General features: G+C 39.8%; 1 protein-coding gene across 1 annotated transcript; it reads left to right on the forward strand.

Annotated features, from left to right (window-relative positions):
* Positions 1 to 714: 714 nt before the first annotated feature.
* Positions 715 to 8,620, forward strand: LOC306972569 (WW domain-containing adapter protein with coiled-coil-like). The gene is made up of 13 exons (XM_079569233.1): positions 715 to 1,011; positions 1,392 to 1,425; positions 1,658 to 1,847; positions 1,962 to 2,050; positions 2,130 to 2,239; positions 2,384 to 2,475; positions 2,805 to 3,023; positions 3,827 to 3,943; positions 5,944 to 6,098; positions 6,175 to 6,263; positions 6,336 to 6,510; positions 7,351 to 7,478; positions 7,550 to 8,620. Exons 1-13 carry the CDS (start codon positions 971 to 973, stop codon positions 7,617 to 7,619), a joined length of 1,509 nt encoding a protein of 502 aa, XP_079425359.1. The 5' UTR covers positions 715 to 970; the 3' UTR covers positions 7,620 to 8,620.
* The last annotated feature ends 5,689 nt before the right edge of the window (positions 8,621 to 14,309 follow it).

Raw genomic sequence — 14,309 nt, forward strand, 5'->3', positions numbered from 1 at the left:
TATTTCTTGCAGCAGCTTTTTAACCATCTGAGATCTGAGACATCCACTTGTGTGGAAAGGATGTGTATTACTGATGATCCAATTGTAAAAGAGATAGAAACAGTCTATGATTTTGTCAATACGTAAAGCTCTCTGACCTAAATCAAGCCCCAGTGATCAATGCCAATTTCAGAGCATGCAGTGGCTGAACCATAAAAATAAACCCAGCTGAGAACGTTTAGTTAGTTAGTTTTATTTTGGTCACGACCATGTAATCCTTGGACAAAAACTGATATACGATAGGATCCTACTTAGTTAATCGCAATAAACGTTTAATAACAAAAAAGATAATAATAAACGCGTAGGCTGTGCGGTTTGGACCGCGTGAAAACCAAAATGGAAAAGCAGACAGTACATGGTTACTGCAAAAGTTTAATTTAATTAATTTTGTATTACTTAGATCAATGTCATTTACTTATCTAGAGAGTGAGACAGAAATAATCAAGTAAATACGTGTGGGCATCGAGCGCATCACTGAAAACCGGAAGTATTTTTCCAAAATGCACCTGTCATCCACACATGGATGGTCTCCAGACGTATTTAATAAAAGTAGAATAGCATCAGTCACATGTCGTTACTGTGCATATTACAATCATGCATTCATCTAAAAGGCGAATATTACTTTGAAGCGTACAGCGGAAGTGCAGTTTCCTCTCGCTGAACGTGAGAAGCCAGTCACTTCCTCCTGTTTCCGCTTCTGCTGCTTTTTCTTGACCTACATCGGCCAAGTCTAAAGACTCTTATATTTACATGTCAGATGATGCTCTGAGGGTGGTTTTTGTTAAGACCACCCGCTATGCGTTGCTTCTGTACTATTCTAGACCTGTAGGTGTCTGTTGGTCAAGGTAGACGAAGTGAAAATAAGAGGAAGCCACAAACGACTGCAGAGCAGACAGGAGGCCAGGCACATACTCACATCACCGGGGCCTTCATGGTGATGTATGCAAGGAAAGCGATAAGAGTCGGCGATGGGTAAATCTCTCTCAGATTAAAATTCTAAAACTATGCAATATAGCAAGATTTCGACTTTGTGTGCTGTTTGGTTCCTCGCCATGCTAACCATTAGCTTTCTCATTCTAGCGGCTAACAGATGACTTCGATTAGCCCCAGAATCCATCATGTTTTTTACACATAATCACTGAGTCAAAAACAGAGACTCGAGCTGAAACCACAACCAAAACAAATCTGTGACTTGCTGTGCATCCAAATGTAACCCTTAGATCTAACATAACCTGCAAAGTAGACGATCAACCCGTTGACAGAAAAGCTAACATAGCTTCCGGAAGCTAGTTGCTAAAAATACGTGTTATTTGTTTAGCTAACAAAGTTAATATGTCGTCATATCTTTTCAGGAGCAATGACAGAAGGGATTCGCAGTCCTTCCAGGTAAGAGCCCACATCTGCTGAAGTGCCGCAAAGAGCCTGCAATAAATTGTAATTCAGTAGTACTATGAAGTAGTTATAATTTGGTCTAAACAATAATAACAATCATAATCAACTACAGATACAATCTCTTGTTGCTTAGATTGATGTTTTTATTTTTACCAGAACTTCATTGCCTTAAAACTCCAAAGTCTTGTATATAGCTTTTATACCAGTTTTATGACACTCTTTCTAGACCCATAAATCTCAACCGAAGAGCCAGTCCAGCAGCCTTCACCGCTACGAGAAGGGGCGCGATGGCTCCTCAGACCCCACGCCTCCGTACAAGGTGCTCCGCCGGTCAGACGACAGCCCTGTCAGCAGACATGGAGACAACACAGCCCATAACAAGGCCAAAACTCCTCATGCAGTTAGAGGAAAGAATGGTAAGCAGAAACAACTTTGTCAGTATTGGTTGTTTGTCTCCTTATTTTGCATCTCGATGCATAACAACTTTAACTACACTGTGTCACTCTATGTCATCCTTATCTATTTTGAAGGGACCAGTGGCTCTCCTCAGGAGAATTCTCACAACAGTCTCCATCACAGCTCAGAGTCACATGTCACTCAGAACAAGCCCACAGAGAGAGTAAGACCATGTTATAATTATTTGGTTTTGAATTGTGTATTTTATTTTAATGCATCTGTAAATTCTTGCACTCTACCAGGAACCAGCAGATGATTGGACAGAACACATCAGCTCATCTGGAAAGAAATACTATTACAACTGTAGAACAGAGGTTTCACAGTGGGAGAAACCCAAAGACCTGTTGGAGAGGCAAGGATATTTAGAATATAGTATATGTTAACTAATATATATAACTAGATGTTTCAAACTTGCTTTTAGATCTTAGATTGCTCTTGAACTTTTTAACAGCTGTGTAATGATTATTATTGTTATTACTATTATTATATCATTCAGAGAACAACGACAAAAAGACAAGTCTGTGGCAAACAGTTTTCCGAGAGACATGGACTACAGACAAGAGGCCTTACAGGACAAAGGTGCATCAAGTAAGAATTTCCAAACACCTACTGTACATCACTTATGAAAGCTAATTCAAGCAAATCTGAGATGAGTTTGGTTTACCGTTGGTACTGGTATTTCTTGTCCAATCATAGGTAGGGTATAGTGCAACTGCTCTATACCTAAACCGTAAACTTTTATATTTGTTTGTCAACAAGTTTTACAGAGAATCAATTGTTCACAAGAGAGAATTGATCCATTGTGTTCATTAACGCTAAATGCCCATTTCTTAAAAGGGTTTTACAGAATGTTTAATAATTATTATAGATGCGTTTTTTGAGTAATTTTATCTAATACATTGGCATTTGTTCTGCAGAGCCTTGTGGCGATCAGTCCACTTCTTCCAACTCTGGACATCCCACTTCTGGCCAGAGTGTGAGCGGTGCGGCCCCTGCCGCTGCTTTGTCCTCGTCCTCGTCTCTGTCTGCAGTGCAGCTGGCTCAGTCCCAGGCTATACTCCAGGATCCTGCGCTCCTCCATCAGCTCCTTCTGCAGATGAACAATGGGAACATGGACAGGGCAAAGCTCAATGAGAGTAAGTCGATTTAAACTGATTTCAAGTTGTTCTTGATAATATGGTGGGTTTTCAGTTAACGGGAGTCTTTATTTTGCTGGCTTGTAATGGCATAACTTGGCAAGAGGGGTAAATATATGAAATATTTGCTATAATATTTTTTGTGTGTGTTTTTACATAAATCCAGACTGTAATGTCCTTTATCATTCATTATTCTTCATGCTTTGCATAGATGCAAATAGAATATAGTCAGTCTTAACTGTTCAAATTCTGTTATAATGATCAGAGGCAAAATGTTTCTAGTCTGGTCTGCTTTTCTTATTCTATATGTGGACATGTATAGTCTGGAGCATCAAAAACACCACATTTACACATTCTCTCATCAAATGGCATGTTTGAAGTGGATGTATATTCTAGATAATGTTTTTTGATTAGTTAGTTGACAGTCAATGATTAGTTGTGATCTAAGCCTCACTCTGAATGTTGTGGAAACAGCTGTGGTTGCTGGAGAGATCATTTCATCTCAGGGTCACAAACACTGCTGCTTTTGAAAAGAGAGTAAGTTACTAGATTGCCAATGGTAACTTATTATCGGCAACATAAGTTACTATCTTGCCATGTAGCCAGGATTGGATAAAACGTTTCTCTAGAGTGAAAAAGTTGTAGAAAATTCACTTGTGACTTTCATGTGAAACGTCCACTATGATGGTCTTTCCATTCACTGCTCTGACTTATGTCTATGTGCTTATGCACTCACTGTTGTGTGCCTTTGCCTGATCATCTATGTTGTATGTGTATCCATTCCCCTCTCGCTCTCCCTTCAGTCTTGGCCGCTGCCGTCACCCAAGCTTCCTTGCGGTCTGTGCTTCATAAGCTCCTCGCTGCTGGACCTGCTTTCAACATCACTGCTCTGCTCTCAGCTGCTCAGCACTCCAACCAAGGTACGGTGTCTTCACTGTCTCCTACCATCTGCTGTGACAAACCCCTGCCAGTATATGAAAGGAAATGCACATAATCTAAAAGCCCATGTGGGGATGATGACCTTCAATTCTGGAGGAGGTAGTTTACTTATGTTACCTAAATAGGTTTAAAGAATAATCAGGTCACTTGGTTCAACTGTTGTTTTTACAAAAATCTCAGCATAAAATCTCAACAAGCTTGTGTTGTCTAGAAAGTTATTGGCAGAGTTCCCGCAGGGTCTTATTTTATCTTGAAAAGTCTTAGATTTATTAAATAATGTGTGTATATATAAATATAAGTCCTTAAAAGTCTTACATTTCTGATAATGAGGATTTAGTCTTAAATTTGAAGCATGTTCTTTTAAGACCAGCTCTAACAAGACTAACAAGTCATTTAAATAATTAATGTGCTAGTTTTATGTTTGGCTTATAACGAGTCAGGGTCAGACTGGTCTAGTGCAGCCGATGTTTACAGAGGGGCCAACACTGTTAGCACCACCTTGTCACTTTTTTAAACTTTATTGTATCCTTGATACTTGGTTCTTTCGGAGGCAGGTGTGACTCAGTCAGAAGATCCGAATAATGCACATTCGAATGACACGACAGCTCGTTGCACAATGTCACAAGTGGGTGGCTACATCATAATACACTTTAGCATCTTACAGCTTCTAAAAGTCATTATTATGCATCAAAGGGTGCATGATTCATGTGCCCCTGTATCACTGAGGACAATGACCGCGCAGGAGCGAAGTGCTGTGGTCTTTGGTGATGTTCTGCAGCGGAAATGACTTAAAGACAAGTTTTGCAGTTTCTTTGTGCACCAGAGAGTAGTACCATTCTGACTATAACTGCTTTAACTTGAATGGCCTGGACAGAATGGTCAAAGTGTCTGGTGAGTCAAACTGGTGTTAAAGACCATTGTCTTGATGACTTGTCTGATGCTCTGGATTCTTTCTGCTGTTTTAATTCCAAACTGAGCACTGCAAGAAAACAAACATACATATAAAAATTGACTTAAATTTACACTTAACACGTCTTATTGTGCGTGAGGTGCTAAATTGTGTAATTCCAGGTCTTTAAAGGTTTAAAAAAGTCTGACATTTCACATTGCCAATTGTGAAGAAACCCTGGGAAAACAGCTTTTGATAAGTGACAAAGATGTATGAGGGGAATGGCTCATCAGTCCTGGAAAATGCTCTCGTGTTACTTTGTTGAACTAATAGTTCTAGCCTAATGGGGCTATTTATTTCTTAACAGACGGGGTACATTGCTTTCTACCAGTGCTGTGATAATGATTGGATATCAAGCCTATTTAAAAAGTTCCACCAACCTTTTTATTTAATACATCCAATATATATGCATACATTACAAAGGCTAGATTGATACTGCGTTCATGTTCACTCGAGTGCTCATCTTAGTGAGATGCACACAAACCAAGTCGGACCCACAATGTTGCATTTCCCAGAGCTAACCTTTTTGAGATTTGGTGGCCTCTGGAAAAGCTAAACGTAGGTCCATTTTGGTCTATTGTTGTTCATTTATCTGTAACTATTGTCATGTGAATTTCGCTCTCAATTATGCTACTTCTAGGGCAACAGCAGCTCAATGTAAACTCCTGAATGTGGCAATGTTTAGCCAAAAAGCTTGCCTTAAATGATTAATAAAATAATAAATCTGGATTTTTGCTGTCAGGCAGCTGCATTTGACTTGGGTTTGGACTTTTGTTTTTGTTTGTTCATTCATGTGCGTTTTTCAACCGGGAAAAATATGTTCCTCTGTTCTCAAAGGTTCACATGAATGAACCATAATTAATGATGGTCATGTGTTGTTGTTTTTTTTTAGTTTACACAATTTTGTGTTTTCTGTAAAGTTTTATAAACCCTTCTGGGAAGTGCAGAGGGCACTGAAGACAATAGGTTGATGTAAATATAAAGGATTATCTTGTCTTATAAACACACAATATGCCCTTTTCTTTGCTCCAGTTTCTGCACAGCACTCCGGACAGTCTCCAGTCTCTTTGACATCAGACGCTTCCTCACCACAGACGTATGTCTCACCGCGCAATGGCACTCCACAGAGTAACCAGAAATCTACTATGGGCCCACCCCCTGGCACCCACACATCTTCTCAAAACAGAGTAAGAACACACTGAAGGCTTTTGATCATGTTCAGAATTTCACTGTTGTAATAAATATTTTCTGGTGTGTTTTCAGAGCACTTTGTCTTCAGGTAAACCAGTGTCAGGTTTGTCACAATTGGTGGACAAACGTCCTGAGGATCCTAGAACTTTCCAGCAAAGGAAGTGTGTGGCGTATTCTTTAGTACCTTTAGTTTCATTCTTGATGCCTGTTATTAAAGCTTTGTCCTCTTCCAGCCAAGACGTTCTGAGCTCAGGTTCGAACTTATCCACTGCTGCATCGTCACACATTCCCTCTGGTCAAACTCAGGCCGACAGCCCCAGCACCTACACCCCAACACTGGCAACTCATTTTGATGAGAGCCTTATCAAACACATCCAAGGATGGCCTTCAGAAAACACAGAGAAACAGGTACAGCCTATCGCGTTTTTTACTTTGAGACATCTGCATTTGTTCATGTGTTCTTCCTTTGTTTACAACTCAAACACATTTTTATTTGTAAAGATTTGCCTTTACTTTGTATAATGTATATAATTTCTAACATCTACATTTTTTGTACAGGGAATAGTGTATTGTCACGATAATGTAGATAACAGATACTAGTTTAGAATCAATAAAATGACTAGTAACTAGCCAGCCTAAGGGGTGTGCAAGAACTAAATGAAAGTACCAGGAAATAAAGGTCTAGGGCCTTTAATTTTAGGTGGGCAAACTAAGGCCCGGAGGCCAAATGTGGCCCACCTAGACTTTCAATTCGACCTGCAAAAACATAAACAAGCCCGATATGCCCTGGCTTAAAAGGGTGTAAACCACAAGCTATATATGTTTGGGCTCAATATTTATCGTCTGTACATATATTAGCATATATGTTTCCCCCCTATTTTTTCTTTGTAAAACTTGTTGCATCTTGTGTGGTACTTTTTGTGATATGATTAGAACTTTTAGAACAAAGGTTGACTGTTATTTTTATGCCTCAAGAGTTGACTATGTCCAGTATCGTTAGTCAATAATATTGTTTATCGCGATAATTTCTTTCCTCAATATATGGAACTTCAAATTTGTTATTGTGACAGGCCTACAGTCAAGAACAACTTCATTATTTGAAAATGTTCTATTTGCCACTGTTACGGCGCTCCAAAAACCCAATGTAGCTCCTTCATCAAAAGGTTTTCCCATACCTCTGACATTTTCCCATAGTTTCTGAACTTCACACATTTTCTACAACGCGATTTTGGTGTTCTGTTTGTCCAGGCGTCAAGGTTGCGAGAGGACATCTACAACATGGGCAGCCTGTACATGTCTGAGCTCTGCACGGAGATGAAAAACCTGCGTTCGCTTGTTCGTGTGTGTGAGATCCAGGCCACACTCAGAGAACAGAGGTCAGCCATATTGCTTTTGGTAAAAAATAGGATTTTACTATATACTAAAGTTATTGGATCTTTTCTTCCAGAGTCTTGTTTCTGAGGCAGCAGAGCAAGGAGCTAGAGAAGCTTAAGAACCAGAACTCCTTCATGGTCTGAGGATGTGAGCTGCAAAACGGACACACAGCACGGACTACAGCCTGTTCAGCAAAACGCCGAACAGCAAAGCCGTATAAACCCGTAGATTTTTTTTATTTTAAGTTAGTTTTTCTACTGCCTGTCCCATGAATTGAGAGAGGATTTTTACCAGTGGATACAGAGGACCTGAAGGTTTTTTTCAGACTGCATTTGGACCGTGGATTGCGTGTGTATTGTACTGGGCTTACTTGTTTTCTGGCGTGTTTTGATGTGTAGTTGTCATAACAAGATTTCTGGACCATCTCATGAGCGGATTGTAACAGTTCTCGACTCCTTACAGTTTTACATTGAAATGGACTGCTTGAATGCTAGTATTGTTACTAATAATTTTTTTTTACTCACATCACTTATCATTGGTTATTCTACAGGTGTGTTTGTTTCGCAGGCGATTATTGCTGGCGTTTGGCTAGACTCGTGTGCATCTTTTAGTTTAGCATTCAGACATTGCATTGTAGCTCGAATCGTACAGTGCGTTTTGAGTACATTTACTCCACTCTACACACCCTCTGCATCATTGGACCTACATTGGCTGCTCCTACAAATAAGGTTGTATTAATTTTAAAGTAATCCACCCAGACATTCACGTTTTGTTCATGTATTATTTTTTTTCTTTCTATGAAGAATTGGAGATCTTATTCATTCCGTATGCGCAGCTTCAGAAGAGATTCTTTGAAATGCTTAGAGAAGTGACCAAGTTCGCAGTCAGCTAAATTATTGTTGCACACATTGATTACGTCCTTGTGGTCAGAACGCAAGAGATCGATGAAAAGACTGTCGCTAAAAGGAGATATTAACATATTGTTTCATTTACATAATTAATTCAGCTCTTCTGGCTGAAGCCCAGTTATTGAACTGTGTGAAGAGGATGGGTCTTTTGATATCTTACTGACTCGTACACTTAAGTCTCTGCTCTTCTTTTTGCTGTCTGCACACTTAGGGGAGGGAAGGGGGAACAACTGGGGGCTTTGTATTCCATAAAAAATGAGAATAAATATTATACCACACTCTGTGTTTTATTACTTTTATTGCTGAATTAATCTTTGAGACATGTACACAAGGATGTTGGGGAGACTGCATTATGTGCAAGTGAAATTCACATAAATAATACATGTTCACTGTTCAAACGCCCCTGCTGTGACTTTGAGTGGAACAGTTAGGAATAAATTCTAACATCTAAAAGCACTGGTCAGTAACTTGCTGAATGTACAGTAGAAATGTACTGGCCTCAAAGCCCCTATACTTTTTTTTTTTTTAATTATTGTTTCAACAAAGTGGGTACTCTTATAAGAACATCCCAATGCTTCACAGGGACAAGTTTATTAGCACCGGTCACAATTTTGAAGGCATGATTAAGTACAATCAGTTGAAGGGCCTTTAACCTCCTAACTCCCGTCTTAACCAAGTGCATTTTCTCCAGTTCAGCTCTACCCAAATCTAAAAGCTTACAGCATAGGCCAGTGTAACGCCTCATTTGAAAGCCAAGACCTACAGAACTCATTTAAACAGATCTTTTCCTTGCGTTTTTGATGTGTTATCACTTTTTTGACATTTCTTTCCATTGCATTTTTGTCACTTGGTTGCCACTTTTCTGTGACTCTTTTGTTGCTTTTTTCCAATTTTTGTAACTTTTTTGTCATTTTTTTGTCAAGTTGTGGTCACATTTTTGTCACTTTTCCGTCTGTTCTTTGTCACTTTTTGTCATATTTTTGTCACTTTTTCGTCACATTTTTATCACTTTTTTGTCACATTTTCATCACTTTTATGTTGCGTTTTCATTCAATCATTCATTTTGTCTCATTTTTGTCACTGTGTCACAGGTTTGGCTTTACCTTTTAGATTTGGGTAAAGCCAAACTGGAGAAAATGTGCTCGGTTCAGGTGGGGGTTAAGAGGTCAAACCTTTTGTAAAATCTCTTGTCCTTTGCAGTCGAAGTACATTTGTTTCTGACCACCAGATGGTGATGGCGAGTCACTTGGAGAACAACAGCACTACCTTCGTAACTGGCCAACGTTTTTTATTTAGGATGAAGTACACCTACAAAGTGACTATACAAAGGCCTCAGTCACCCTGTGCTGCATAATTGAAACATTTTTTTTCCCTTTTCTTTTTCTATAGCCTATATTTTAATTTGGTTTATCTTCTATTATATTAAAACTTTACTACACTACACAATATTCAGCCATCTAAGCTTCTCTAGTCCTGTGTATCCCCTGCACTGTTCAGACAGACGCTATTATGGTTTCCCTCCTTTTTTTTAATTATGTGATCTATGGCTCTGAGCGATCCCATTCATGAGAACTGGTCTGACGGCAGATCATTAAACTGCAATTTATCTAATGTATTGCTCATTAAAGCCTTGCTACTCCTGCATATTTATTGTTTTGTCCTCAACTTGTCATTTAGGATGTTTTTAAGGTTCTTTTTTATGCAAGCATGAAATCCGAATCACAACTTTCTTTCTTTCTTTCTTTCTTTCTTTCTTTCTTTCTTTCTTTCTTTCTTTCTTTCTTTCTTTCTTTCTTTCTTTCTTTCTTTCTTTCTTTCTTTCTTTCTTTCTTTCTTTCTTTCTTTCTTTCTTTCTTTCTTTCTTTCTTTCTTTCTTTCTTTTCAAACCAAGTTCCACATCATAGCTAAATATTTGACCTTCAAGTATTATCAGGCCCATAACAAAATCAAACCACAGCAAAAATGTTTCTAAATTGTACAAAATGATGTCTTAACTGGGTGCAAACCATGTCTGAAACTGAAAAATTCCACACAGGAGAACCATGTACATGTACCACAGTTTGAGAACTACTGTACTACAGCCTTGAAGGCATTCGTCCACAGATCTAAAGGAGTTTGAATCCCGACTTCTTCGTTGGTGCTGTTCCTGTGTCTTTAGGCATTTCCCACCTTGCCTTCGATGTCTTGACTGGTGTGACAGTTCTTGACATTTTTACTCTCATAAAAATCTTAACTGCATCCTTCACTCGGTCTTCATTATCAAGAGCTCCGAATGATCTCCTCGTGCCTCTTTCTAAAGTGAGAAGGCTCTACTGGACTCGTTCTGGTCATTTCATTGTGGACAAAAAGCCTATTTCTAGCAATTGTTTTAAACATTACTGATACTCCCCTCTGTGCATGCAGAAGAGGAGTCCTGGTGTTTTGTTTTTTTTCTGAAAAAAAAATCTGAAATTATGCTTAAAGGAGCTATACCTAATTTGTTTTGTCTTCCTTTAGTATGTTGTAAACTCAAACATTTGTGGGGAAAACAATGTAGATCTAATTATAAAGCATTTGTATCAATTTCACTAAAGGCAGGATAGTTTTCTAGTATTTTTATGTGACCCTGAAAAGTGACCCTGCAAGTGAAATGTGCCCATAAGCATATCTCAACCAACATTTTAATTTAGTAGTTTCCATTGAAATGAAAAAAATGAATAAATCAAGTATAGGGCCTTTAAGCGTGAATTCAAGACCTTCAGCACTCCATTCATCGCCTCATCTCCGACTACACCTCAACAATTCAATCATCGATTCATCTCCAGCCGCACTTCCAGTCTATCACCACAGCAGTACGATTCTGCTTCAACCAATCATTGCCCAGTATTCCCCTCTTAAGTCCCCTCATTCCCTGCCTTGGTCGTTTTTCAACGTGCTGGGACCCTCCTCCACCCCTCCTCCACCTGGCCTCTCCTCTACTCCGCTCGCCGAGGCTTGTTGTCCACTGGCTGACTCAGACCTCATCCTCTACAATGTCCAGACTCCAGGGGGATGACTCCTACATTCATTCATCACGTCCATGTTTTTCATACTGTTGATTCACTGTCTTCCGCTGGGGAACATGAACGATACATGTCCAATAAAACTCTTCTAATGTCTCTTTGTTTCTGTGAGTCTTTGTAGGTCAAATTATAGTCCAATGGATTTTCCAAAAACCTGATTAAAGAATCCTAACTTCAATCTACAATGAAATCACGACTATACAGAGCTAAAAAAGACACACAGCACCTTTAAATATATAGCCTACAATTTTCACCTATAGAAACCTTCTAGGTCACGTCAGCTTCAAGTGTCCACAAAATATGTCTTTGGCAGCCTTATCAATCACTAACACCGATGAAGTTAACCATGTTAGCTTAGGCTTTGCTCAGGGGATACTCAGTCTTCTCCATCAATCCTCTACATCTGATAGGCTTCATATGCTCTGCCTTATATTTCACTCAATATCCCTACACTTTTTATTGATACTACCTATCATTTGAGGACTTCGATCTCTCATGGCCCATAGAGAGGGGTCACAGGTCATCTCCATCTCTCCCATGTTGGGGCTGTGTTCTCTCGGGGGCTAATCTGTCAGGCTAGGCTGGTACAGGCCCATGTCTGCTGTCCTTGGAGGGGAGTGGGTAACCGCGCTGATTACCTGTCATGTGATATTTATGGTTGTCACTGTCACACATGTATTTATGGCTCTGTCCTTTGAACCGAAAGACCTCTGTGTTCCAAGCCATTACCACCAGTTTTCTATGTGCTTATCTGCCCATGGGCTCTCCGTAATTAGCCCACTTTCCCCAGACACTTCACCCCTGCGCTCTTGTCTTAGTTGACATCCCTTTGGCGTTTCTCTGTACCTCAAATGTACAGTTTTTCACGGTTGTTCTGTCTGTTGTGGTCCTGCCTGTTTTACTGGCTCCCCTTTAATACTTGTCAGTGCCAAGGGCCACTGTCCAGTTGACTTTGTCCAACTTTTGATAAATGGGAACAATATTCAGATGCTATCTTTTTAAACACAATATGTCACATTTTCTCATAAAACTGTAATTTATTCCATTTTGGGGTGATTTTGGCTTACGGTTGTCCACGAGGTAGAGGAATTCTAAGGAGGTGGCCTAACGCCCACGCATCAATGGCCTTGTTGAATACGAGACCAAGAGATGAGGTGAGATCTGTGCTCTATGTCACAAAAAGGAAAAATGAGGCCACAGTAATAAACCTGCAAAAACAATTTAAAGACACACAGATCAAGCCTAACATATGACCTAGTGAACATGACATCATCATTATCGTCATGGCGACGTGAAAACAGGCAGCAACCTCCCTCTCTCTCGGTACAGCTGCATTTGTTTTGCCTTTTTCTTCAAACTGCATTTGTGGTTTCTGTGTTCCACATTGTTATACTGGATACTTTTGTACGTCTTGCTGTATTTTTGTGGGTTTGGTGGAATATTTTTACTGCAAAGAGTCTATAATGGTCCTAAAGAAAGCAGCTTTTAAAAAATAAACAGCTAGTTTATCAGCTAAACCCGTTTGAGACCTACAACTGTGTTCTTCTGAAACACAGAAGAAGCCCCCACATCTGCAGCACAGTGGAGGCGTCACAAGAGGAGCTACAGCTAACAAAAAAGGGGCAAACGAGGGTGAGACTCGCAGCTAAGCCTCACATCCTTTGTTTTGGCAAATGGACGTTCACTGGAAAATAAAACAGATCAACTGCTAAGCTCTCCCCTAAAGATGGTGAAAGACTGTTGTGGAGTGGAGGGAGCTGCACAGGAGGAAGAGGAAGGAGGAGGTGGAGCTGACCAGTGCAGGACACCACGCTCTGAAACAGGGACAAACCCAGGAGGCGCTGCACCGTTTCAAAGGATCAGAGGAGACTGAAGGCAGACAGCCAGATTTCCTCTAGGTGAAACGGTTTCCCCGACCTCCAAAAACATGCTGGTCAGGTTGAACCACAGTGGCGGCGCGGCTCAGTTACAGTAGCTCAGGACTAACACCTGAACACTATTTTGTTGCACGCTTGTACAATGATAAAAAAAGCACTACTTACTTACTTACGTAGTCAGGTTTGATGCCAAAGTGCAGGAGGCCCGGGCCAGAGCTTTGAGGGCATCCAAAGCAAAAACTAAAGGTGTAATCGCCATTTCTAGAATGTTCAAGCATTGTACGAAGATTGACACAAGATAGTACAATCAGAGGCATTTGACTTTGCCAAGGCACTGGTCATTGCATGCACTACATTCTAAATAGACTTTTTACGCTTCACTAAAACATGTACAGTACACTGTCAATAGGAAAAACTGACCCATATGGTGTTAAGGGTGCTCATCTCCTTCAGCATGGAGTCCTAAAGATGCACAATTTAAGATAATAACGGAAAATAGTCAAATAAATCATTCAATTGAAATGATTCAGATTTGGTACGTAGAGAAAGTGTCTGTCCTGTTGTCGAGGGCAGTCCAGTTGTGACCTCAGAGCGGTGCACCGGTGCTGTGGACATGAGCAAGACCATGATAAAATATGGATTGGTTTCATAAATCTGTTATTCAGAACAAATGCCGAAGGAAATACATATTAAACATGAATAATGGTACTATTCACAGGGATATAGTACACCAGTTATAAAAAGGATAAATATTCCATGACAAAAAACAAATCTAATGTGTTGGCATTGTATGCTAGAAGACCGAAGAACAGACTATATTCATTACAATTGAAACTTTGTGATCTCATAATGTGGTAAAAGTGTTAGAAAACCCAACCCGTCTCATCAACCATTCAAAACACAGAGATGTGACAGCAGCACCTCCAAACAATGACAAATGTGCTCATTGCAACAATTGCCTTTTGCACCTCCTCCATACCTCTTCTATTTGTACTCATTTGTTTCCC

Source organism: Gobius niger (assembly GCF_951799975.1).
Source record: "Gobius niger genome assembly, chromosome: 13".
Taxonomy (NCBI): Eukaryota; Metazoa; Chordata; class Actinopteri; order Gobiiformes; family Gobiidae; genus Gobius; species Gobius niger.